Source organism: Nasonia vitripennis, chromosome 4, assembly GCF_009193385.2.
Source record: "Nasonia vitripennis strain AsymCx chromosome 4, Nvit_psr_1.1, whole genome shotgun sequence".
Taxonomy (NCBI): domain Eukaryota; kingdom Metazoa; phylum Arthropoda; class Insecta; order Hymenoptera; family Pteromalidae; genus Nasonia; species Nasonia vitripennis.
This window is the reverse complement of record NC_045760.1, coordinates 5,453,589-5,480,311: the sequence shown is the minus strand read 5'-3', so window position 1 is coordinate 5,480,311 and position 26,723 is coordinate 5,453,589. Positions and strand designations below refer to the sequence as shown.

At 39.8% G+C, this 26,723-nt stretch overlaps 3 protein-coding genes across 11 annotated transcripts in view; 2 read left to right on the top strand and 1 right to left on the bottom strand.

The window, feature by feature from the left end:
* The window catches only part of LOC100120851 (neurexin-1), a 96,845-nt gene extending 90,087 nt beyond the window's left edge, over positions 1-6,758 (top strand). For 5 of the 8 annotated variants that reach the window (XM_031929553.1, XM_031929551.1, XM_016985415.2 and 2 more), the window contains 5 exons: positions 3,117-3,358; positions 3,473-3,596; positions 4,783-4,968; positions 5,863-6,043; positions 6,271-6,758. In XM_031929553.1, coding sequence (XP_031785413.1) covers positions 3,117-3,358; positions 3,473-3,596; positions 4,783-4,968; positions 5,863-6,043; positions 6,271-6,709 — 1,172 coding nt within the window. In that variant the 3' untranslated portion in view covers positions 6,710-6,758. The remainder of the gene's footprint in view (positions 1-3,116; positions 3,359-3,472; positions 3,597-4,782; positions 4,969-5,862; positions 6,044-6,270) is intronic. The other 3 variants (XM_008207311.3, XM_032599720.1, XM_031929552.1) reach the window with 1 other exon arrangement.
* A 4,912-nt stretch (positions 6,759-11,670) lies between these two features.
* LOC100120877 (dedicator of cytokinesis protein 9) lies at positions 11,671-20,792 on the bottom strand. 2 transcript variants are annotated; one of them, XM_032599717.1, is made up of 27 exons: positions 20,502-20,651; positions 20,312-20,428; positions 20,057-20,226; positions 19,908-19,989; positions 19,393-19,830; positions 18,677-19,314; positions 18,443-18,604; positions 18,284-18,363; positions 17,945-18,198; positions 17,626-17,867; positions 17,444-17,540; positions 17,000-17,371; positions 16,722-16,922; positions 16,501-16,647; positions 16,247-16,433; positions 16,147-16,176; positions 15,572-15,753; positions 15,296-15,477; positions 14,800-15,222; positions 14,417-14,717; positions 14,175-14,334; positions 13,933-14,093; positions 13,521-13,850; positions 13,035-13,439; positions 12,603-12,963; positions 12,229-12,523; positions 11,671-12,149 (listed from the first exon to the last, which is right to left on the bottom strand). In XM_032599717.1, the coding sequence occupies exons 1-27, from the start codon at positions 20,598-20,600 to the stop codon at positions 11,912-11,914; spliced, it is 6,354 nt and encodes a 2,117-aa protein (XP_032455608.1). In that variant the 5' UTR covers positions 20,601-20,651; the 3' UTR covers positions 11,671-11,911. The 2 variants fall into 2 exon arrangements, with proteins under 2 accessions (XP_032455608.1, XP_008205538.1); XM_008207316.4 differs by lacking the exon at positions 16,147-16,176 and having other exon boundaries at positions 11,751-12,149; positions 20,502-20,792.
* Positions 20,738-26,723, top strand: part of LOC100120951 (uncharacterized MFS-type transporter C09D4.1) — a 21,706-nt gene continuing 15,720 nt past the window's right edge. The window contains exon 1 of the mRNA XM_032599725.1: positions 20,738-21,333. The gene's annotated coding sequence lies outside the window, so the exon portion shown is untranslated. The remainder of the gene's footprint in view (positions 21,334-26,723) is intronic.

Sequence of the window (26,723 nt, the reverse complement as noted above, 5' to 3'; positions counted from 1 at the left end):
TTTCGACGGACCCGGGCGACCCACCTCTCTTCTAAGCATGCTTCCCTGCGACTTTACTTATTAATTTAGATTATGTCGCACAAGAGCTAATTGCCTCAAAAAATAACATTTTAACAAATTCTCGCCCGATCGCCGATCACCGATCCACGCGACCGAGTCGTTAAATCGGCTCGGATATCGATTCGTCTCGCTTTTATAGCCACGATTGTCTTCGAAGTTTCGTTCGCTTTTATTTTTATAGATAAATAAACGTCGAGTCCGACGTATATCACTCGGCGATCGGTATCGAAGGCCGCGTTCCCGATTGCTCCTCGACTTCTGTACAGCCCACAAGAAGTATACGCATACCGATACGTCGTCGATATTACATACAGATTTCGAAAGGAGAGCTCGGCCGTTGACAAATCGAACGTAAAAACGTTTATCGAGCTGCCGGCGTCACGCGTCGTTGACCGATTTCGACAACAACCAGGCCGCACAGCTGCTCTCGCAGCACTTGTGCAGCGGCTGTATATAGAATATACGTATACAGAGAGAAGGCGGAGGAGGAGAGACGAGCTGCGGACAGTTGGTTGGGTCCGCCGACTCGGCGTGTAAACCCAAAGGGCGTGGTCTTGGGGCTCGGCGACAGGCCCCACCCGTTATATACATGTATACAGCCGCGGAAGCGTCGGCGTCGCGTGTACTAAATTACAGCGGCAGCGCCTGCCGCCACATGCTCTCCTAGTCGACTGATACAGTTTATTGGTCTTCTTCAGATCGGAATGCGGCGGAGGCGTGCACGTGTGTCTGCAGCGCGACGAAAGGGGTGAACGAGTAGTGTGCGTTAAGCGCGCGTGAAATGCGACTCGGAGCACCAGCTGCATTTTTATGCATCGCTGTTACGCTTACTATGTTTGCGCTACGAGTGCCGGACGAGCGATCTCGACTGCGCTCGGTGCGCATTTTTCTTTCAGCTGACGCTGCTGCTGATGCGTGCGCTTGCGCATAACGCTTGCTTGCGGAGCGCAGTTTTTTGGGCGGCGATGCGAGCGTATGGTTTGGAAATATTAGGTGTCGAAAGTGAAATCTGATTTTCCGACCTTTCGGCGTACCGATCGCCGATTCGAGGACACGTTGTACTCTGCGCTTTATCGTTCAGCCGCGATCGAAAATGGATTCTGCTTATCAAAGCTTCAGCGGCCTTAATTTCCAGAGCACACGATTCGTTCTATAAAACCTCAAAGCTCGATCTATAAGCGGTAAAAATCGTATACACCGCACTACAGCGATAACGTCGCATTTAAGCGGAGCTATATATATACGAGAGCTAATAGTACTCTGGCGCGTGCTCGAAAGCATTAGAAGCTTCGCAAAAGCGTCGGCGCGGACGAGGCGCTGGCACTCACGAGGCGAGCCTAAATTCAGTGTAACGAAGCCAGCAGCTATTGGCTTCTGCTCGCCTGGTACGACTGTCAGGCGGTCTCATTTTTTCCGGGCTCGACGAAAATTATTGCTCCTCTATATATACTCGCTAGCTGACACGGATAGCCATGTATATACGCCTTTGGAATCGTGTGCCGATATATAATTGCCGTTTAATTTCACTTCATCAGTCGTTCGGACTTTCGAACGAATTACTAGCCATAATCGTTAATCCGTAAATAAATATTCGACGGCAAAATGACCATGTCGCAACGGCCCTTGTCAGGCGGCACACAGATGTATATAGGTATATATCGGTTCTGACACCTATACGTGGGCCGTAAATGGCGATGGCTCTCGGGGCCCCCGCTTTCTCGCTCTCGCTCTCTCTTCCAACCGATTTTTCTAGTTGCTGCACGTTCTAGTCGCCTAGTATAAAAATAGCCGGAATATCGATTTTTTCCGATCAAGATCTTTCGAGAGAGGGCCCGGCGAGCCTCCTCTCCTCGAACCTCCAAGGCCGCCATGGTGGCCTGGTCGATGTCACCGCTCAATTTGCATATCTAAATTCTCGCCCGACGCCCCGGCGCGCTTCTTTTGAAACGTGTACTTTTTGATTGTTTTTTTAACGTACTTTTCGTGACTTTTTTTGCGCTGATCGCTCGGAGCAACAATATAGGTACGGCTGCTGATGCGAAATTCAAAGCAAATCGTATTTTGTTTTCAGCGGCAGCATAAACGAACTCCGATCTGTTTATTATACATCGTATTGTCAATTCGCGTTCCATATACGAAAATAGACCTTATTTTACAACCAATGTTAAGTGAATAATAAAAGGGAGCGAATTAACCATCTTCGCCGTACTAATTTACTCCACCTATAACGAATATTTCAAAACTGTCCATCAAGCGTTTCTAATTGAGCTCTCCGCTAATAATACCGAAAAGGCAACGACAAACGTGATAAGAACTCGCGGCCGAATCACACAAAGGGTTCATCCCTACAGACCACGAGTCATACGAGTCGTCATGCTCGCCTGCTCCCAAAACCGACGAAATTCCGACCTTACAAAGGGAAAGGGCCAGCGGGAGATGCCCAAGGCACGATATACGGTAAAGAAGGAGACCTGCGTTCGGCTTCTTGCTCTTCTCTTTTTTATTCTCTCCGCGAGAGAGTCGAGCGCGCCGAGCACTGACCAATGGTCAATCATGCCAGTTCTCTCTCTCTCTCTCTCTGTCGGTAGTAGCGGAGGGGATACACTATAGCCTCTCGACTCTCATGTTCGCCTGATCCCTGGTCAAACGAAAACATCCGTCAAACAAAGAATCGACAAAAACGTTGATCTGCCTTTTCATGTCGTCTGCAAGTATAGCGGCGGTAGCTGTCCGACCGGTTTGCTCCCTAGTCTTCTTGGGATGATTCGCTTGACTCTGATGATGCCGACGGCGATTAAAGTGAAAGCTATACCTGTAAGCTAGGGTCACAGGTCAGGAGTTTTTTGCGACTTTTGAACAAACCGTATGGTCAATTACGCGTTTGCTAGAGAATGTTTTGAAACGTTGATGTAGCGAGTAATCGATAATCTGTTAATTGAGCAGACACTGCACCGGTAATTAAATTACACCGAACCAACGAGCAACGCGATCGATAGCCAATCTCATTGTACACGTAAAACTAAACATTATGAATTAACTCGCAAACCTCGTTCCAGGTAACCAACACGGGGTCTTCAACAGCCAATCGTCGATCCAAGTGGGCGGCCGATGGAACCGGGGCAAGAGCAGAGTCGACAAGCCCTTCATGGGCATAATGTCGGGCCTGGTGGTAAACGGAGTGCGAATCTTCGAATTGGCAGCGTCGAAAGATAACCGAGTGACGGTGAAAGGCGACGTGCACGTGATGCCGATAGGAAGTCTCGCCGATCGTGCCGCGCCGCTTCAGAGAATGCAGCAGGTAAGGACGATATAGTATATCTCTATATAGTTACTATATAGTCACGATTGTAATCAAGCGGAAAACCTGTCTGCGTGTGACCCATATTCTGATACGAGTAATTTCGTTACGCAGACTCCGGCTTCTGGGTCGCCTGGCGTCGCCGACGACCTGATCTTCTCCGGTGCCGGAAGCGGCTGCGCCGGCGACGACGAGGACGAGAAGTGTACGCCTATTTATGATAATGGTTCCGGTAAGTGTAAGTAAAAGTACTCATCTAACGAATGCCAGACTTTTCTTTATACTGGTGCTATGTTTGTTATACACACTGTTTACGATTATTGCAATTTCCCCTGAATACGGTCTTTTACACGCAATGCATGCGGTGGATGAGAAATCGGCTGTTCGAGTGTTATACAAAACAGCGGCAATCTGCATAAATTTAAAAATTTCCTCCCGCGCTAACGTTTTTATATACAAAAGCAGCGCTTACTCATACTGCGCATTCTTCGAGGTACTTTGCAAAAATTACTCGGAGCAGAGAAATTCCTTTGGAAATTTCTGATATCGCGGGAGGGTGGGGAGGGGGGGGGGGGGATTTTTTGCGAGCAAAAGAGAAAAATTTCGGTAATATACAAGCGCATCGGGAGATGAATTCATGCAGATCGTGTTGCATAATCCCTGGGGCATGAACGAGCCGCACAGCCGTCGCACGCTACCTTTTCCTCTTCATGTTCGCCCGATTGTATCTTCAATTCATTTGCATATTTAGGACCCCGTGTCCGAACACACAGAGACTTCGAGAGCTCATCCTTTCTCTTTCGCATTGTACCTCCTCTCCCGTAATACGTCCCCGGTAAAAAATCTTCTCCGACTGACTAAAAACTGAATTCGATGATCGACGTCTTTTTCAGTCAGTCAAAAATCCCGGCTCAGTCATTCGTCTCTACGCTGATGCCCTGCTCGGCGGCATCTGGAGCACGGATTTAACTCGCGCGCGCGAAATGTAGAGCGTGCGGAGATTATGCATAATTTCTTTGAGTGTTCCAAGGGAAATTTTTCTAAATGTTGCATTTAAAACTTTATTGTAACAAAATGGTAGGAAAGAGATTTTTAAAGAGAAAATAACTCAGGCTTCGTAATTTTGCATATCCTTTTCCCTCGACTAATTGCTGCAGTATTATTATAGTAATAGCAGCTTTGGAAACGGGGTCGGTTATAATTGGAATTTCCCCGTTGGTTTTCAACAAGAGAGAGAAAAAGCTCGTTCGCCGAATCGAAGCTAAGCTCTCATTACGGGGTGCGAATGAAAATCGCCGCATGCCTCCGTCCGAAAATAGCACATATTAAATCCAAAACCAGGCACACACGTCACTACAAAAAGTGTCATTGGAGGAGGGGAGCCTCAGCTGAATATTAATGCGTGAAATTTGTCGATTTTCTAGATGACCTCATCACGCCGGTGTACGTTGCGCCCACGAAGTCGCCCACGGTGACGAGCAAGCCGAAGAGCAGTCACAGCTCGAATCTCCAGGAGAAGAACATCCCCTGCGACGACGAGGAGGAATGCAACGAGGAGGGCTCCGGCGATCCAGGCACGACCGAAGAGATTTTCGTTACCTCGGCCACGGGTGGGTATCTCGCGAGAGGGATGAAAAAATCAGACGGCAGTTCCGCGTATAATCAGCGAACCGCTCGGCACGTGCCCGTCGTATTGATCTTTTGGTCGGTGCAACCTTCCGCCTCCACATTATACATATACGCTCGACTCTCGTCCTCCACTCTCTCTAGCTTCACGCACAATTGTTACTGCATACCTCTCGCGCTCTCTGCCTACGTTGGCTCACTATAGGCTTGTACTGCATGGAATTTGCGGACGGAACGATGGTTCGCGGGGCTTATTGAAATATTGAATTGCAATGGAAGCCGAACCGCAAGAGCGTGGATCAATTTTAAAAGGGAAGCCCTCGTCGCGCGCGCGCTGAATTCGTATTTTAAAATTATCGGCTGATTCGAGGGAGAGGGAGAGGGTGAAAGCTCGCTCTCCAGCGGGCAATCAATAGCTGCGTAGTTATCGCATTCGCGCGCGCGGAAGGGCTGCGTGCATACCAGAATCGTCTTCGATTTTCCGGCGCCATCTTTCTCTCTGGCTGGTTGCGTTGTATGGAGAGAGCGCGCACGTTGCGGGCTCTCTCTGCGCTTGTCAGTGGGTCGCGCGCGCTCGTGGAACGAGAATATGCGGCGCCGCGCGCCGACGACTCGGCCAGTAATGCAGAGCTTTTTGCGGCTTCGCGCGTGTCCCCGTTGTCGCGCGCGCACCTCCGACAAGAGCTGAAAGATATTAGACCCGCCGTCGCCGCTGCTGGCGCATGCAACAAGCGGTTGAGCCGCTAACGGCATAAAGCTCCGCTACTGCTGCCGCTGTCGGGGGGATCAGTGTCCGAGTAGAGCGCGTTATCTCTGCGCGTCCGCCGAGTGCGTGAGTGTGCGCGTAGCCCTTGATTTGAGAGCTTCGTTGCTTGCAGATTCGAGCTCCTCGCTGAGCTACACGACCCAACGCCAGCTATCGTCGACCAGCCAACAGACGAGCAGCAGCACACAGTCGAGCAGCACGACGATAGCTACCACATCGTCGACGGACCTGCAGACCACTGCTTCCACGCAGATCAACGTTTCCAGCAGTTCCATCGAGAGTACTCATTCCAGGTGAGCTTGCGCGTATCTTTTTTTAAACGCATCTACTGCATTAGCGCTCTTGCGGATTTTATATTTACATATCGGAGAATCGATTTCTGCCCTGGACTGCGAGAGCTGATAATTTTACTTTGCTATCGATTCCAGCGTGAAATTAATTTCCGAGATGCTCGGATTAGACGACTCACGTTGAACTTTCTTTCGTACGTAGATTTGCTAACCTAATCGTTGTTTTTCAGTATATTGATCAAAGAGGCGTCGACTAGCAGTACTACCCAGTACACGACCACTTCCAGCACCGAAATGTCGGAGATGCCAACGACGACGAGGATAATCTACACGGTGATGAATATCCCACCGAAGAACACGAACAACAATAACAACAAGCGCATAACATCGGAGACAGCTGAGAACGCCGCGTTGATCATCGGCATCATTGCCGGCGCTCTGATAGCCATAGTCCTGATAATCCTCATAATTCTCAAGTTCAAGAGTCGACCCGAGGCGAATTACAAGATCGACGAGGGCAAGAGCTTCTGTCAGGATCCAAACGCCGCTCTGCTGGGAGGCGCACCGGGCACTGGACAGCCCTACAATGGTGCGCTCAAGAACGGCCAGGGCGGAAGTAAAAACGGTAAGAAACGCGAAATCAAGGACATTAAGGAATGGTACGTGTAAAATACCGGGTTGGAATGAAGCGAGCCAAGACTGACTGTGTTACATATTAAAAAAAAATAAATAAAGAAAATAACAAATGAAAAAAAAAATTAAAGGACAACACGTTATAAAGTTGAAGATACATGCGTAAATACTCAACAATTATATTCGTTGCGCGGTATATTATAGAGAAAATGTCTGTGTGCGTGGTATTAGCGAGAGTGAGTGCGCAAGGGTATGATAGAGAGAGAAAGAGAGAGAGAGAGAGAGTGCGACAGAAGCGGAGAGGGATGAAGAGAGTGCTACGAGCTACTATTATATATATATATATATATATATATATATATATATATATATATATATATATATATATATATATATATATATATATATATATATATATATATATATATATATATATATATATATATGTGGGCATCAAGTCATACATATACCGATGCAAGCGAGAAAGTACGTATTCAGTTCAAGCGAGAAAAAGAGAAGTATACTTCGTGTAGTTGTGACGACAAACTAGGGCATTTTATTTGTCGGAGACGTACACGAGCGTGGTTTCAGTGCTTTTTGTACTGCTCTCTTTTCCGCGCTGTATGTCAAAAGATACGAAGAATTCAGCAGTGTACCTCATAGCCGCGAATTCTTCTCCTTGTAGATACAAAAATAAGCAGTTTGAAAATTAATTGTTGATATGAATTGCGTTGAACATTATTAATTGCTTACGTTGTCGTGTGAGTTATACGTGCACACATTCGAGCAAGCTCATGTACTTGTAGTTGACAACATATTTTGCTGCGGGTCACAAATATGGTTGTATTTGTGTATCTCACGTTTAGAGAGAACTCACACCTAGAATATGTATTCGAAGTCGAGAAGGTACAAAAAAGCATTGAAACTATTGAAACTACATCTGCGATGCGTACGATCCTACTTAGTAATTATGGCATTTATTGTTGTATAAATGATATATAAAACTATTTATAAATTGTGTTATATGTGTACATTGTTTATTGAATTTTAGATTTTATTAAGGCGAGAAAAATTAGAAAAAGGAATGGTTACTGGCATCGTTATCGATATACATAAACATAAACAATACATATATATCGGGGCTATACTACTAATATACATATAAATAAGTAAATGCGATTTCAAGCGACCGAGGCTAACCCGTTATAAAAAAAAATCAAGTTCTGCGTTTGTAGTGCTTGTTTGCTCACACACAGGGAGAGAGTGCAGCATAACGCTATAACAGTAAAAGCGAGTGTAGTGTCTATTAAGTAAATGAAAATTACGCAAGAAAGTCAGAACTGTTCCAATGCACGAATGCCGACCGCACGCATTTATTACAAATGCAATTATGTATAAATAAAGTATTGACTAGGCATATTGAAAAAATGTTCACTTGTTTTCACGTCTAAGTGCTTCTTTTTTTGCGGGATGCCTCAAGCATTAAGCGCTGATTCTAGTTGAACAGTTTAACAAATTTGCTGTAGTAATAGCATTGGCAGATTAAAACAGAAGTTCGCGCGAAAGATAGTCAAAATTTATTTACATAAATTTCGAAATTGACAAGACATCTGTACATAATTAGATGTCTCTAAACAAAGTAAAGTATAAAATTTACTTTTAGATAGATAATTCAGCGTAATTAGTTTTCCGTTCGCATATACATCGTACTTTTACAATTGCAATAGCAATATTAATCTAAAACGTTTATGATTGCTTAGAATTGTTCACTCTTTTAAAATATTTCATTTTTCAAATAACTCATTTGCATTCAAGATCATTTTACGATGTGGCTTGTTAATAACAAATTTTACATACAAGATAAAATAAAAAATTTTTCGAAAGTTACAACAAAAACAATTTTAACGAATTTGTCCAAGCAATAATGATTGATTAATAGTGCAAGCGGTTCGAGCATTATATAGTTAAACTAAAGGCAAAAGACGAACGTGAATGCCGTCTTTGTAAGAACTTGTTGTTTATATTTTTAGAAAATTGTGGAGACAAATGACTGAATGTTTAAGAAAACTTGAAGATCTGTATAACTATGATCATATGACCTTCCTTCTACGGACAAAATTAGTTGCAGTTGTTAACTTTTCGGTCATTTGTCTGATCGATGAAAAGTAAAAAAAAATAATTGTTTTGTAATTCATATGGATGTCAACGTTTTTTTTATAAAGCCATGTCACTTAAGAACGATATAATGAAATTAAGCTACTTGAAAGTTACGCTTTGATGTGCAGAAAGATCGTATAGTTTAAAATTAAAGAAAAAACAAAAAAAGACGTATATGAGAAGACACGGGGACACTGATTCACTCGCATATCAATTGAGAAATTACTAATGAACAAGTACAACGCGTTATTTCGCCACTAATGATAGTGTTTATTGCCTGAACAATTTTCTATAAACATTTTTCTTTACTCTTAAAGTAAAACTGGTTAATGTATTGTAGCACTTTCTCTAGGAAAGCAGTAAAGTTTTCAAAAAATTCAAGTCAAACGCACCAAATTACAATTACTTGACACTCTTTCAATTTTCTTCTCAAATTTGTATTGTGGCACACATGCACTTAAACGATTTTCACGTTGTTCTGTAAGCGATATCTTAACTGCTCGTTCATTGATTGCTCTTTAAAGTATTCAACTAATATGTAATGAGTAACCGTGATTTTTTAGGTTACAAAGTATCAGATTTTTGAAAATTATTACATTTTCACACATCGAGTTTTTATACAAAAAATAATCCAGTCAAATCTTAAAACAAGTTAGCACACGATTTACACAATTTTATGATGATTTTTGAAATAATATAACAGTTATGTTCGACTAAGTCATTTGTCGGTTCTTGACGGTAGACGTACAACTGAATCTTAAAAGTTATTCACCTGTTACGTTTGTAGCACTTATATCACTGTTATTATTATTGTTATTATTATTATTAGTTTATGCGAATCTGCGGATTTTACTTTAACTACTCTATCAACTAACTATTCTAAAATTCTTTATTCAACTGCAAACAACTATTGATTGTAACGCTTGTTGATTACGTATGTTTCTAAACGATTTTTTCTAGGAAAACTTTTTATGAATTTAAAGAAACGCCCTCAGTGAATATAATAATTACACCGACTGCTGATTATTCAAACTGCCGCAGTAAAACTTGACTGCAAAAATCAGAACATATTGATCCAATGAGATGCTGTACTAATTCTTTGCTCTCAATTGACAAATTTTCAAACGCAAAAAATACCTGGTGTAGAGATGTATAAAAAATACTAAGGACTACAATCGCGTGGCTAATTTAGCTCCGATTATCGTCGAGATGCTTATCCTTTACACCTACAATGTTGATGAAAAGTTTCTCGTTGGTGCATCGCATCTTTTATCTGCATATCCCTCAATGTACTGAAAACTGATGTTTGTACTAATTAACTTCTATGCGGTATCTATGAACAGAGATGTTACTCTATACACTTAATCATGCATAACTTGAAATATGAATGTATCGAGTGGACATAAATTGACTAAATATAGAAAAGAAGACCTTGAAATTGAAAATTCTATAGATTTCGAAAAAAAAAAACGTTATTCGTCTTTTCAAACAAACCATAGAACGTTGTTGCCATTATAAAAATATGTTTAGTATAATATCAGTAATAGATTTTTTTTTATAAAATACAGAACGCTCGAAAGAGTTGAATTATCAAGGTCTTCTCAGTCTCACCTATTCCCTTACCCTATTATCAGATTATGGTAAAATAAAAATAAAGAAAATAAACGTAAGGAAAATATGCGCTCAGCCGTACCCAGAGTCGCTAGCTAGATGGAATTATATTTTACATTGTACAGTTACCAAAATCCATGAATGCACTGTATACATAGAAATTATATACGCATTTGAAAAACTTATGTTAGTTATTCCATGAAAAATTGAAGCGATGCGAGAAGAAATTTTATTACTGCTGTACAATCGTGAGTTTCTTCGAAAAAACAACTTTTACAATAATTTAATATTTTAAAATCATTCGAGTATTTGATAAATTTGTTATTTTTCTACAAGTCTAATCATATTTGCATTTGTTAAAAGACCATGCGTATTTCAGCTATCTAAAAAAGAAAGTAATCATTTTTCTTAACTCAATCATATTATAATACAGAAAAACTGAAGTTGTTTTAACAAGCTACTAAAAAATACTTATGCGTAATAAGATACGACACCTATTTAGATTTTTTACATATCAATGAAAAGTAAGAATTTCAAAGCTTCCTATACCTTTTGTTATAACCGATTTAATGATACTCAAATAACTAGTCTGAAATACTTGAGGTAAGTTGTCTCAAACTCAACGCGAAATTACTCTAGCGTAGAGGAATTTAGTTATTGTGATTTTTTAGTGAGCAGTTCTATATTTTCTCTCACTGTTACTTAGTCATTTTTGTTAGTGCTGGCCCCTTTTACTAATTGCTGTGATTGTGTTTGATATACGTATGTAGCTTCCTGCGCCTCGTACTATTAGCGTAATGTACATAACATACATCATTATGTTCCGACACATCGAATAATTTTTGCAGAGGCCGACGAAAAGCTGTGCAACTCCAATTTAATGACGCATACATAAAATACACTGACACTACACGTAAACAACACATGCGTAAACTTGTACACTACATTTCACGCAAATGAATGCACGCGTAAAAAAGGTAATAGAAAGAAAAAGTCATGTAGTGCGTATATATCATAGCCGCATTACAGTAAAAGCCTATTACCAAGGAAAATGGAAAAAATACAGTGACATGTAAATACGATAGAGGTATTAATTGCTACAATTATAATATTACGAATAAAAATTGGAAAATGTAATTGAGTATTCCGCTTATTTTATTCGCTGAACATCCCTATCCTTTTCTATTTCTGTAATAATTTATCGAAAGAATACTATGTACACTGCAGTGTAGACATACAAAATTTGTTTATTAAAGATCGTTTTATTACATTAAATGTTATATAAAAGGGATTTAAGATTATATTGAACTTAACATATAACATCAGTATATTTAACATAAATTTTGAGTTATTTAAAATTAATAGATTTAAACAGTTTAATAAATGCTTTTTAAAAGAATAAAGAATACAATTTTTTCTATGTCCGTATAGACTTGTAAGAAATTCTTAAATATCAGTCTTGATCTTTTGTTAAGCTGTACTAGAATGACTGTTCGTCGTACCGCTAATGGCATTAAAGAGAGCAGCGCTATTGCGCTTAAAGCTCGTGATTTGCTCGTCAGGCCACACTGGTTGTCCCAAAAGAGACGAGAGATTCTGGCAGAAGATCTGATAATTTTCACGTAACACTTCTTGGTATTCGTATTGATCACATGCAATCAGCTTACTATTAATTTGTAAAGCCGTGTAGCAAATTTTAACAAATTCTCTGCAAGAGGTAAAATTATTCAATTAGTCATTGTCATATTAATATAAACTCATAATTATAAAAGACAGTGAATATGTACCTAAAAACATCTTTCAACTCTTGAACTAATTCTTCGGGATACTGATGAGACACCTCAGGATCCAAAAATGCTGAAGCATACGCTAAAGGTCCCGAATTGACCGTTACGCAAACACTTCCTTGCAGCTTCAATTGCAGTTTTTTAGCATCCGCGGGCCCACCGGTCAAAGCAACGTCTTGTAGTTCTTGTACTCTTTGTCTCATTTCATCCAAAGCTACTTGAATTGGACTCAACTCTATAACTCTTTTTTCAACTACTTTAATACGTTTCGTCACGTATGGGAATGAGTATTGTGCTAAAACGTACAATATTAATTAGATTCTTTTGATAAACTTTGGCTATCTAAAAATGAATTATTAATAATGTGATAATACTTGTCAATATCGTTCTTCGTTTCCATTGATCTTTCGGACTTCCTCTGGCTTTATTTCCTTCTTGAGTAAAAGGAATTTCAAACATAAAACAAGATATGTCGTGATTTCGTTCAAACTCAGTCAATCGAACATCTAATTCCATTTCATCAAAATACGGCACGACGTACGTCACTTGTATGTGAGCTATTTTGGGATCTAAATCAGATATTTGAACGGGTCCTGAATCCATAATTAATTTAACATTATCACTTCCAAACTTTTCCGAATAAAGGTTCCGCAAACGTTCGGAGATTTCAGAAAGTGAAGTCACTTTTGGTTCTTTATAAATAAAATCTACTCCATTCTCTTGTTCAAAGTAAGCCTAAAAAGAAAATAGTGATGATAGAACATGGTTACATGCATTTTCTTTAAAAAATGCGGTATTAAACTTACCGAACCGAAGAAAGTAACTTTATAGAATCGCCCAAGTAATCGTTTTCCACTTTTATTGACTTGTACAACTTTGTTACACGCTTGTGTCAGATGGGAGTAGCAATTGGATAAGGCTTGATAGTTTCTCTTTCTTTCGTACATAGGTATTATTAAGCGATATAAATGTCCAAGAGATTCAAATCTTTCTGCTTTATCCAACATTTCAGCACAAGATTCTAATTGTTCTAATAATATATGTTCAGTATAATGGACATCTTGTGCTCCAGCATCTAGTTTAAGACCTTTTTCGTCTCTGGATATATTCTTAGATATTTTATCAAAAGCCTCAGCGCCCCATTCATTCAGCTCTTTCAGTTTCAAATATTCAGCCATTAATGCAGCTATGTGTAATTGACAACAGGCAGCCTATATTTTAGAATATAAATAAATTTTAATAATTCAAATAAGGTAAGAGAAAATGTTTCATAAATGAAATTAAATACTTACTTCTGAATAATTCTCATCTCGTATGTGGTTTCGAGCCATTGTTTCTAACCATGTGTGACGTAATTCTGGCGTACTAGCATAAGAGTTTGCTAAACTGTGTTCAAGATCGAGCAACATTTCTGGATCATTGTTATGATCTCTCATTTGTGCCGTTGCCATCAGTACAGTCCTAATTCTTTTATTTAAATCTTGAACCTCGTGAGGAAAACTAGTACCTTTCATCACCTTATCGGAACAGGCATAACTGTTTATAAGTGAGAGAGATTCTTGAAACCTTGAATTATTCAGACCAATAATGTTTCCCAACATTTGCGAAACCGAAATCATAACCTGGGGTTTCAGAATAAACAAATATGTAAAGACAGTACAGACATCCGTAATTAATTACGTCATATATTGCGTATAATCTTACTTGAAGATGAACTCTTGTCAATCCCTTTCTACTAGTAAACTCAAAATTACTTCGCATAAGTAAATACAACAAAGCACATGATTCTTGTCTAATAGAACTTAATTTACTGTTACAACATCTTAGCAGTTCATAACATAGTCGTCCACAAAGTACAGTATTACCTACAATATACAATAAGAAAACGTAAACTTTTTTCTTTTGTTTATGTCAAATAATGTGCATAAAGTAACATCGGTATTTACCTTGAAATAAAGTTACGGAAAAGTTGTTTAGAAAAGCTCTCAAACTAGCGAAAACGTGTCGAAGTAAATTTTCCGATTGCCCAACTTGCAGGAATGTTAAGTAAACATTCATAACTTGTTGTAAAAGCTGGTTATCCTTGGTACCGTCGAGTAGCAAATCCTACAAAATAATACAATTTTCGTTTTACAAACCTCTCATGAACTTTTAAAAAATGATGTCTTGTAAGGATTGTTCATAGTACCTTAAAATGAAAACTAAACAATCCTAGAGAATCGAGTACAATAAGACCGACTTCAACAGCCAAATTAGCTTGTGTGGTAATGTGATGAAGTTTCTCGTGATTATTTTCTAACAAATTCTCCCTAATATTATTGTGAGGCTGCAGGGTGCCAGTATTAACAGAATTGTCATTGGAAAAGTCAGGTGGTGCCATTCTGGCTGGCAATGTCAAAGATTTGATAGGCCTTAGCTTTGTGATATCTTGTTCAATAACTTTTGGGTATTGTCTTTTTCCGAGATATCGGAAATGATGTAGGCTCAACCTTTCAAAGTACAAAGTGTTGGTAAAGTAATGGAAGAAAGTTAATTAGAAAAATAAAACTTTTAATATCTAATTTTACTTACTCAAGAACTGACAAAAACTTTTGAATTTCGATTTCATTGCATTGTTGCCACCAGAGTATCATTCGATTGTCTTCTAAATATTTGACTATAAATAGGAAGCAAAGTAATATATCTTGCACCTCTAAGGCTTGAAATTTATCACATCTCGACGAAGAAGTAACTGTCTGAGAAATACTAACTGAGCGCGAATGTTTTTTGTGCTTTCTTATTTCATCATTGATATCTGACGACTCACAATTGTAAATAGTAGTCTCTTGAGAAGCATTTGATTGAGTTATGCTAGATGCGGTCGATAAATCAGATTCAATACTTGTGCAAGAATATCCGTTAACCATATCGTGGCCAGCAATAGCCGACAAGTAGGTCGAATCCCTTATATGGGTAGATCCTCGTAATGGAGAAGATTCTATGTGCGGTGAGCATCTGTAAAATTTATAAATGAAAATCAATGTTTGATTGTGAATCGTGGTTATTTATTGTTTACAAAAAAAATTACTTGTGAGGAGTTTTTATAGGAGTACTCGTGGTAGTGGATACGCTGTTTATAATGCTAGTTCTGTTCGCTAAGTTGTGTTGTAAATCATTTTTCAGACTATTTACAGCCTCAAAGCGATCAAGATTTTCTAGTACAATACCCAACCATGGTATATACAAAGACGATATTCTATTTATTCGACCCTTGATAAGTTGAAGAGACAAAAACGAGTGAATATTTAAGATAAGAAAATGCGATGCTATATAAAAGTTTGAGGAATAAAAATGTATAGCTTACCTTATCTTGATACCTATCATCTAATTCATGTTTGGCCAACAAATTTCGTAAAGTAGAAAGAGCTATTTTACGAATGGGAACAATTTCGTTTAAAGATACTTTTACTTGTTTTAATATAAGCCCAACTAGGAAATGATACTTGCAAAAATTATCTGACAAGTAAAACTCAGTATTGGGTATGTCTGAAAAGTAATAAACGTGTTTCATACTCTCGTATTATGCAATTGCACAATCATGATATATAAAAATGTGCAAATACGAATTGATATAGTAAATATAAATGTAGAGTGTGATATTTATAAACTTAAAAAATGCAAAGAGTGTTTTATGCTAAACTTAAATATGAATTGTTCCTTTTCTGGAGGGGGGGGGGGTGATGTATGTACCAACATAACTAAGATTTTGACCATCTACTAGTTAAATAAAAGGAGCTAAATCTAGATAATATTGATTAACTTTTTTTAGTGATATTGCATTCTCTTTTGTGAGTAAACGTGCCATTAAGGTATTTTTTAAAACTATTTACTAATTGAATAAAAATAGCTAACACTGTATGTAAATCAGTATTAACATACCACTGTTATCAAGTTCATCATCGTTTTCTTCTTAAATGTGAATAAATACAGTACGTTTAATATAATATTCGAATAATTGATAAATATAATGTAATTATACCTTTTGTTGCACTCCATGATTGCATTAATGGCAAATTAAAAGAAATAAAATGTTCGTGAGAACATACGATTTGAAGAAAATCAAATTTCATGTCATGTAATGTCCGGGAACCTCCAAAGGCGAATTTTTCCACGTATAAATTAATTAATTTAAAAACGAATCCACGATCCATAAATGTGAGACAACGCTGAAAGAACAAATAAGCTTAGCAAAATTTTTCACTTTCTGATCACTGAGATATATTGATTTTTTACCTTTAAAAATAATGCAAGACTTTTATTAAGAGCATACGTTTCAACTGGTGTTTCCTTATATTTATTCATTATCTGAGGTATGATTAATTGCACAAAAGATTCTATTTGTTTTTGATATTCATTCGTAAATCTTTCAGATCGATGCATCTGTAGTGCGAGAAAATAACGTATTTAACAATTTTCATAGAATCTTTTAAAGAAATATGATTTGATTCTTTTACCTTTATTCGGCCACTTGTTAAAAGATGTTGAGCCATACTTTTAATCATTATATCAAAAAATAGTCCAGAATGGAACATGAATTTATTTACAAGTGACAAATCAGCACTACTTGGTTGTAAGAAAATTGGTAAATATTTAGCAAGTTGTTCGTGAACTGTCAAAGCATCATTATTTTTACTTGCTGGTTGCACAAAAATAAACTAGAACATAAAATTCCATAATAATAATAATATATTAAAGATTTTGATATTTTTCATGTTTTATAACAGTTTTGTACCTTAATGTAGGCCAGCAAAATTTCTTGTCGTCCAGCTTCATGTATTAAATCTATAATGTGAATCAATAATCTAACAATACATTGGTTTACTTCGTCATTGACTTTACTTGTCAATAACGTGAATAAGAGATTTAAAATCGTTGGTAAAAATGTTATAGTAGTTGTTAATTGAATTTCATGTGCAGCTTTTAGTATTTTACAAGTTTCTGAATTCGATGGTATAGCCACGCATGTCGGGTCTATAATTTTTTCAGCATGCGTAAATAGATTGTGCAAGTGTAAATCTTTAGTAAAAACAGTTGAACTCATTTGAACAGAAATTGTAAAAATTGGCTTTTGAGAGTCGATCCACAATATTTCAGGTCCAGCATTCTGAAACATAATATTTTTTCATAAATAATTGATTTTTTTATTAGTTGATTGAATTTTTTAACTTTTACTTACACCTTTCCCTAAACCAAGTGGTTGAATAGATAAATATCCATCAGGTAAATGAGTAGCCACTGGCAAAACTTTTATACTTTCTTCTATGAATGCAAGACTAAATAAAAATAAAAATAATGATGCTTAGTTAGAAGATACATTATTCAATTGCCCTTTATTAAATTAAATTAGATAAAACCTACCGGCCCTTAGTCAATAGTGGCAGCCAAGCATACCCAAGGCAGTTTTCAATTCCATTCTCTTTTTTCTTATTTATATCACAACTTATATGATAAAAAGTAAACAGGAGATGGTGTTTATAGTGAAGTTTCAGTGGTAATCTTATTTTGATTTCTTCGTACCATGATGGTGTTGTGCTATGGTGTAGAACTGGACATGAGATTCTCGAGATTAATAAGGCAGTTCCAGGTCGACCGTAAATACACTAAAACATTCACAATATTTTAAAATCTTGTAATGTGTGGTAAATCAAATAATTAAGGTCACGGAAATAATACTTACTCTTAATGGTTGTGCGTTTTCAGTGTCATTATCCTTCATTTCTACAATGCATGCAATATTTCTAGCTCTACTAAATATCTTTTGTGTATCAAATAACAGATTTTGTGGATATACATATAAATGGTTCGTATATGTTGTGTAAGGATGAACATCTTTCTCAGATGAACTCTCAAATTCTGCTATTTCTAATGTAATATCAGATGATGGTGGTATGGGAAAAGGTTTTAATGTCGCTAAAGACGTCGTTAAAGAATCTAGAATAATCAAGATATTTCGTTTTAAATGACGTTTGAACAGTTATTAAGCACGAGTTTTCGATACTAGCTACTTTCAACTTACTCTCGGGAACTTCTGTGGTTGCTTCAATTTTAATTTTTATCCAGCCAGGTATTATTGTCAATTTATTCAATCTATCAGGCCTGAAACAAATAATTAAGTAGGTCGGTTAGTTTTTTGCTTCAAGATAAAAACAGTTAATGCACATCTTATCAGGCTTACTTTCTATATTCTAAAAGTAATTTTAATAATTCTTCATCTTTCATCTTGTTTCCTTCTTGTCGATAAATTGCTAAGAAATCTGAAGAAGTATCCAATTCGTTACTATACAGCCTAAATAATGGTCTTGCAGACCAAGCAAATGGCATTCTATAACTCCCTAGTCTGTAAAGCATTGAAAATATCGCTTAGTAAGAGTAAAAATAGAGAAAGAAATTTAATATGACATTTAAATACCTTTGGCAACAAGCTTGAACTTGTTTGTGCGCTTTTATACTTATGCGAGGATCTTTTGCTGCTTTTATATACTGTTCACAAGTTTGATAAATACTACCTTGCAAAACCTTTTCTATCCTCACTACAAGAAATATATCTGGATGTGGATTACTTATGCTGAAAATAGCTTGCTTTAACTTGCTAAGCCAGGTAACTGAAATATTTTTTAAATCATCCGGTAATTCTAAACCGTTTTCTTTTGAGCTTTCTTCTAGTTTGATCATATTTTGTACAGATTCATGATTGGTGTCAAAATAAAAATTTTCACTGATTTTTTTGTTATTTCTAGCATCAAATACACTTAATGTCGTGTAGTATGGCTCTACTTGGCACAAAGATTCCTGTTCCTCTATTGGAGCTTGCAACTTAAACTTGATGCTCTCACATTTTACAAATATTCTTTGGTTGAATTGCTCTTTATATGGCTCAATATTGTTTTCATGGACTGATAATGATTTAATATTATGCAAAAGATTCACTTGAAATAAATGCTTCCTGTTCTTCTTCCTAGCCAATGAAATACTAATATCTGTTTCTTGAGAATACCTAATTAACTGTGGATTCATACTCTGTTCTAAACCTTTTAATGTCCCATAAACCTAAAATGCAATACAGTGTGAATTATTCTTGTATTCTTTAATAAATATCTATAATATTGCATTTTGGAGTATACGTACTTGATGTGAATTCACTGTTGATGATTGAGTGTTAGAAGTTTTCTCTAACCAGGCAGCGCACTTTTCCTCTTGCTGTTTATAGTGTTGCAGTACGGTATTTAACTTTGTGACCCAATCCTGCAAATCGTTTTCAGTTTCAGCAGCTAATGTATAAGATTTTTGAGGACCATTCATTTTGAGTTCAAAACAAAATTTTCCTCTTTTTGGATTTCTCACTACTTCTGTACAAAAATCTAAATTAGCAATTTTAACATCTCCTTTCTTCTCATCTTTAAAAAACTCTAATATATATGTGCCATCGACTTGCTGTCGCAAATGGCAAAAGCGTCTCTTGAATGATTTGGATCCCAGATTTGAAAACATACGATCACTGTTTCCAATTTCCGGTCCTTTCATCAAATAACCTTCCTTTGTTATGCCTTCGCGTTTCATAATATCCTGTGGATAATTTCTTCATATAGCTAATAACTTAAGAACTAAAAATAGAATGAAATAATTAAGAAACTAGTATTTACCTCGTCGATTTGATCGACATCTACGTCAATTTCATATATCTCATCTTTTAATTGATCAGTTTTCTCTTCGTTGTAACCATTGCTAAAAAGACACAAGAAATGAATGAATAATGAAACCTTGTACTCATCCAAACAAAAGATTTACATACCGAGGAAGCTCAAGATATGATCCGCTATAAGCTGAATACTTGTAATGTATTGTATTCCAGTCCGAGGAATAACTTTTAATACATTCTTCTGTTAAGAGATTCACTTCCTCCAAGTTTGTTTTGGGTGTAGTCAGGTTGGTTGTACGATACTGCCTAGGCATGACAACATGCTGAAAAAGAAGACCGCGATAAATCTTGGCACCTTGAACTTACACTGACTGCAGGAAATGAGAATCAACAAAAGTGTCATCTTACGGAAACATCATCCGGGGGGTACAACAGCAGCTCTCGCTGGGCATCGTTGTGTAGCAGGGTTTTGTTTTTCTGAATAAAACTTTCATAATCCACAGGTTCCACCAAGTGCAGCTTACTCTGCAAGAAAATCCGCACAAACGTCAAATTTCCCCGACAGCAGCCTGGTGAAAACACGTAAACAGAGCCTTACCTGCACAGTACTTTCACGGACAACCTGCGACACGGTTTCCCGCAGTTGCGCAGCCATTCCGGGTTTCCCCAAGGCTCGCGTGAACTTTCTCTCGCTCATCTTCGCTGCGCTCTACTTCCAAAGTTTCGTTGCGATCCTCACCGGCGTCCACTACTTCCTCTCCTCGTCGTCTTCACGCGTTGCCGACGACGCCGCTCTGCACCGCATATTAGCATGGCATTGACAGTCTCCCATTCACTGGCTAAAAACGAGTCCGTCAACATCAAACAGCCGCACACGACTGACACCGAGGCCTCCTGGGAGCTGAGAGCGCGATAGTGAGTAGTAACCTCGGTATACTATAACGTAAACACACATCAGCCGCAATTGATTCAATACCGTCGCGGCGCGGCTGCGACTTTTTTTTTGTTTGTTTGTGCAGCGCGACTATAACCTATAAAGGTTTAGGGTGCACTCGCAGTAGAATCGCTCGCTCGTTGTTGCGCCCCCGAGTACTCATGCTCCTATACGTTATACCGTGTGCCATGTACTTTTTTGCATCGCGCAAGGACGGACGCGCACAGGATGTTCCAATAATTGCGCCGGACTAGCCGAGGATAAAAATATAAGTAACGATCGCGCTCTCAACCGAGATTCAAATTAAACACGCGAGTGAGATATATATATATGTGTGGTGTGCGTGTGCCTGGCCTTGATAAGTCGCCTCGAGAGCGTTTTTTTTTCGGATAGATCCATCAGCTACGATGTGTTTTTTTCTCAAGTGAGAGAGCGAAGTCGGCAGTCATCTTCAACGCATAAACCTGTTTGGAAAAGAAGATACAAGAGGAATGAGGTAACCGTCTAATTCTGTAATACAAACCGTTTCTCGTTTTTATTCTCAAGTATGCATAGACTTAAATTTACAAATGCACTTTTTTGGGGGAGAGTTTTATACACAAACAAGTATAAAGGAGTATAAAATTCGTCGTGCGAACATTTGATGATTACACTTCCGTCTTGAGTAAATATACTAGCTTACTACTTCGTCTTTCTTTACACTTTCTTTGGAACGCGCCGCAGCCCCTCTCGGAATTCTCGCGACAGGGACCTCGCGGTCAAGCTGTGCAAGTGTAACTGCGTTCGGCGAACGTGAGTCGTCTCGACTTGTTCGTCTCCGCTCTCGGATTTGTACGGCGATGCTTTCTGAGGCTGCGAAACGAAAGCAAAAATTAGTATGAAAATAAGGCAGCTCGGGAGACATTTTTTTTCACGATTTATCTGTCGAAAATTTGCGGAAAGTTACCGTTAAATTATTACTGGCGAGCGACTTTTCCTGAATTTTTTCATTGAACGCCTGGACGATTTTTTTAACCGACGGCAGCGCTATTATCTTATCGTCGATGTTGTCAGCGTCAGCGTCAGCGCAGTCATTACGCTCGACATTGCTGCTTAATGAAGCTTCTAACGGCCTGGAATTTTTCAAAGAGTTCTCCTGCCTGACGCTTCTCGACGTTTTCTTCCTAGCTCTATAACCCTCGGCATTTTTTCCCTTTTTCGGACTGACGTCTCGCGTGTTCTCCTTGCGCTCGCCATTCTCGAAGTAGCTCTTGATCAGCTGAGTGTTCGAGAGGACATTTTTCGGCCGATGGCCATTGGTCAATTCGCTCGGCTGAACTCGTGAGCCCTCGGTAATTTCAATTGGAACGTCTTCGAAATCCCTTGGTTTATCGGGATTCGCGATACTCCTCTGCAATTGATCGTTATGCAATGCGTCAGGCGATATTAGCTCGTTATTGCTGTTTGCTTTGCTGACGTTTTCAATTTCTTCGGAAATTCTCGCGCTATCTGGCGACGAGACTTTATCTTCTTCTCCCAGCGCGTGGAACTCGCTTCCGTTGATTGCCATATCGTAGCTGCTGTAGAGTCGGAAATGGGATGTGAATAATAATAACCGTTGTCTATTTTTAGCCGCATGAATAATAGACGGCGGATGAATTCCGTCGGTTTTACCTTGGCAGAACGGTGGAATAATGCCGTTGGACCAGTCTTTTCTGGATGTTTTCCGTGCTGTAAGGATTGTTCTCGATGGGCACGGCGTTCTGCCACTTTTTGTGCTCCCGATCGGCGATGGAACCTTCGGAAGGGCGTTAATCAGATCTAGGATGGAGGATAAACAGTGAATTGGATAACGATGGATATTATACCTGGCACAGGCGGAGCGAACAAATCGAAATCCTCCACAAAATCGTCATCTGCTCGAGGAAGACCATCGGTATCCCCGTTCATCCGAACAACCTCGCCATTATCGACGCTTCTGCGAAATGATACACTCATCATTGATTGCCTCTGAAATCGATCCGCGAATCAAAGCTCTATACATTACCCGCCAGTTGTTTCCTGCTCCACTGCGTCATCCTGCAGCGATGCGGAAGAAATATTCGCAGCCTCCTGTGCGCCATTGCAACGTCTCCGTGGTACGAGCGTATTGTGTTCTCCGCACTCTCTATCTCTCTGATCCTCTTTGAAAACGTCGTTATTCTCCGCTTGAAATTCAGAAGGCTCCTCCGGAATTTCGCGTTTCAGGGATGAAGAATGGCTGCCGCTGCCGGGCTTGAAATTCGAATTGAAATTTTCATCCGTTGTATTTTCGGCGACGTTGAATAATTTATCTTCGCTCCTCGGGATCGATTTCAAGACGGCGAAGGCGGAGGCTGCAGAGGCCCCGCTCGATTGTGCTCCGTTGCATTCGGCGAATGTATTTTTTATCGTCAGCGCCAAGTCCGTCTCGACTTCGTCGTCGGAATACGTGGAGTATTCCGAGAGGTCGGATGTTTCGTCGATATCTTTGTCGCCTATTAACGCCCTGTACTCGGCGTTTGAATTAGGAACGAACATCGACACGGCCGCTTTCGTCCCGTTACTGTTCCTCTTGCGGAAGTACCAGTTCTCCTTCCAGGAGTGCGGCAGACTGAGGGTCTTCGCGTAGCTCGTGTCGATCTCGTCGTCCTCTAGGAAATCTGAGCATTCTGGAAATATTTTACGGATTGGTACACGTTTATTTATTTATTATTTTTTTCTTTTATCATCAAAGTTGTATCATATTGAACGTACGGTTAATAATATCGATCCCCAGCTCGGGAAATGGCACTCGGTGAGATTTACAAAATTCTAAGTCGTCGTAGGAATCACTCGTTATGTACTTCTCGGTGATGTACGACGCTACCTCCTCGATCCTCTCTTCGTACTGAAAATTTCGATGGCAATGCTTTATTTAGGCCGTTTTTCGCATATAAAATAAAAAAAAAGTCGTAAAAATACCATAAGAGACGAAAGTTCGGACGGTTGCGTCTGAGTGAATTTCGACGCTGCGCTAACGGCTTGCAGATTTTTCCGAGGTAACTCCAAGCCCCTGTCGCAGCTTTGGCTCTGTCCGTCCACTCGACTCGTCTCTGAAGCTTCTAAAAAGCATCGGCGAAAGCGTAAGAACAAGAATATCCAATAGAAAGTCGACGAAATTTTTGTACCAACCGAAAAAGTGATTGTCGGCTTCCTTGAAGTTTAAAACGCTTCCGTTAGCAGTCCGCTCGGATCGGCACTTTGCGATGACCTGAAACGTGATCGATCGAGTAAACAATTGAATTTCAAACTAAGCAGTAGAATGGAATAGTACCTTGTTGGCGATAACCGTGGCGAGAAGATTGTCCTGGCTTTTTCGCGAGAAATCTCGATGCGCATCGTTGCCGGGACCAGAATTCTCCAAGCTCGGCAATCTTTGAACCTCATCCACCGCATGGTCGACGAGTTTGCGAATGGCCGTGTACACAGCGGATTTCGCGTCGGCTGCTGCGTTATCTGCAAAAGTGTAATAGTATGATGTTTTCGTATATGCTAATATTCTATAATCCCTCGAATATGACATTCGGTGATCGATGAATGTTGCAATTTGAGTGGAAGCGTTCAAAATAACAGCGTTCGATTTCAGTAACCAAATCGCAGCTGGTCAAGGTTACTTATCGACTCTTTCGAAATAGTCTCGTCAATTTTTAAGCCATCGCGGCGAAGATTCCAGCGTCGAATAAAAAACATCAGTGGGTTAAGCGCGCGTCTGATATTTCAGGCAGCGAAGGCTGACACCTCTCAACTTATCAATAAATCAGCTCTGTCGGGCATTATTTTCGTCCAAACCGCAAGCCCGATGAAAAAGTTTTCTTTTACGAAACTTTTCGCGCTAATTACCATCTCTCTGAGTGACGATGATGTACACGAAATAAACGACGAGTAGCCCTCCGATCAGCGTCAGAATCTCTTGCATCGTCAGCAGTAGTATAAACATTTATCTCGTTGAATTCACACTCCCACTTCCATCATTTACATGTACCAAAGCACAAACAACTCTATACAGAGTATATCAGTGTCACATTGTTTGCGTCTTTTACCTCCTCCCATCAACCGTCCACTTTTTCCACTTGCCTATCACTGCCACCTATAAACACGCACCGTTTTTACAGAACGATATAGAATTTAGTGGTTACGGAACTGCGCACAGAACCGAGAGCAGAGGCCGCCGGGCGTTTGAAGGCAGATTGAAGCGAATAGCACTCGCGGTGTTTGTCGCGCCGCGCGCGCCGACTCATTTAAGCGGCTTTATCTTACGAAACTCCTATGAAATTTAGTTCTGAGTACATAATCTTCCATGCGACTGATAAGCCCAAGCGGTGTATGCGTATATACCTATGTACGTAACATCGAGGTATTCACGCGCGGAGGAAAAGACAGTATACGTATGGCTGTAAAGAGGCCTACATAATGCCGTACAATTCCGCGTTATGAAATTAAAGCGTAATTCGATTGACTGTAGGGGTTCCAGGAAGTACAGCATCGATTTTTTCGCACATCTCACTTTCACGCACGCGTCTTATAGACATATCCGCACGGTACAATTATCGTACACGTATAATAACAAACCGTACTGCGGCGGGAAGACCGGAAAAACGCTGCTAACGATTACTTATTCGTAAGCGGCGTTTACACACACACACACACACACACACACTCGCAATCGGCCGAATCACTCGCGCGTTGCGCGGCGCAGGATCAGAACGAAATCGCAGCGTGGTCGGATTTTTTGTGCAACAACCGCGCGGCGATACTTTGGATTTGCAACTGGAATATATACTGAATCTTGTACGCACGAGCGCGAGCGAGAGAGAGAGAGAGAGAGAGAGAGAGAGAGAGAGAGAGAGAGAGCGCAAGAGTCTTAAAGTCTCGGCTCGTGTGACGTAATCCACATACGTTTCCAAGGCTTCTCTCACTCTATCTCCGGCTGGTCTCCTTCTCGCTCGTTAGCGACTCCCTCTACTACAGCACTCTCCGCTGCTGCTGCAGGTGCGCAAGATTTGTTACCGCGGGTATACGATGTATACACGACTGCCGGGTTATGTACGAGCTTGTAAATCGCGTCCGGCGCTACATTGGAAATCTGCGAGGGAGAGAAGCTTATCTCGAGGCTTATCGATCGGGCTCTCGCGTCTTATCGATTGACTGCATGGCTCTATAGTGGCGTTTCTACCGCGCAATTATAAGTCGATTACGCCGCGTAGAATAATAATAACAAAGAATTCATGAATAAATTACCTCCGCAGCGTAGTGGGTCAGTCTTCGGGGTAGCCAAGTTTCTTGCGATGTCAGACTCAGAGTTGAGCCTGTCGAAGACGCTGATCCAGCGAGGATTGTTCCGCAGCCAGACTCTGAGCATACATTGTAAACGGACGTGAAGAGAATTTTTAATTGATCGTTTGACGTAAAAAAAAAAATACCTTTGCTGATAGCAGAAGAGACAGCACCAGCCGAGTCGTTGATCCAAGCGCGAGCACTTGTTCTGACAGACACTAGCCCCGCAATCGCAGCATCTGACCGTCCGACTGAGCGCGAGTGGTTTCAGACAACAGGCGCAGCAGCGATTCTCGCTCTTATCAGCGAGGATCGAAGCCACTTTTTTCCTCAGCTTCTTCGACTTTCTCCTGGGCTTCTTTCTCCCTTTAGTCTCTTCTTCCTCCTCACCATTATCCGCTGGTCTGCAACGAATCAACCGGTTAGAATGGCTGAATAAATCGTGCGATTCAAGCTGGCCACCTGAAACTTAATCTTTTAAAGCATATCGTACGTTATCAGTACGAATAAAGGAAAAACTCTTAGTGTTACGTAGAAATGCGCAGATCTTCCTCGCTGGGCGAAATCTCGTTA

Coding starts and splice junctions, on each gene's coding strand:
- LOC100120877 (XM_032599717.1), bottom strand. CDS start 20,600: ATGAGCGAGAGAAAGTTCACGCGAGCCTTGGGGAAACCCGGAATGGCT. Junction 20,227..20,311: donor ACCCCCCGGATGATGTTTCC/GTAAGATGACAC, acceptor CTTCTTTTTCAG/CATGTTGTCATGCCTAGGCA. Junction 17,541..17,625: donor CCACTATTGACTAAGGGCCG/GTAGGTTTTATC, acceptor ATTTTTATTTAG/TCTTGCATTCATAGAAGAAA.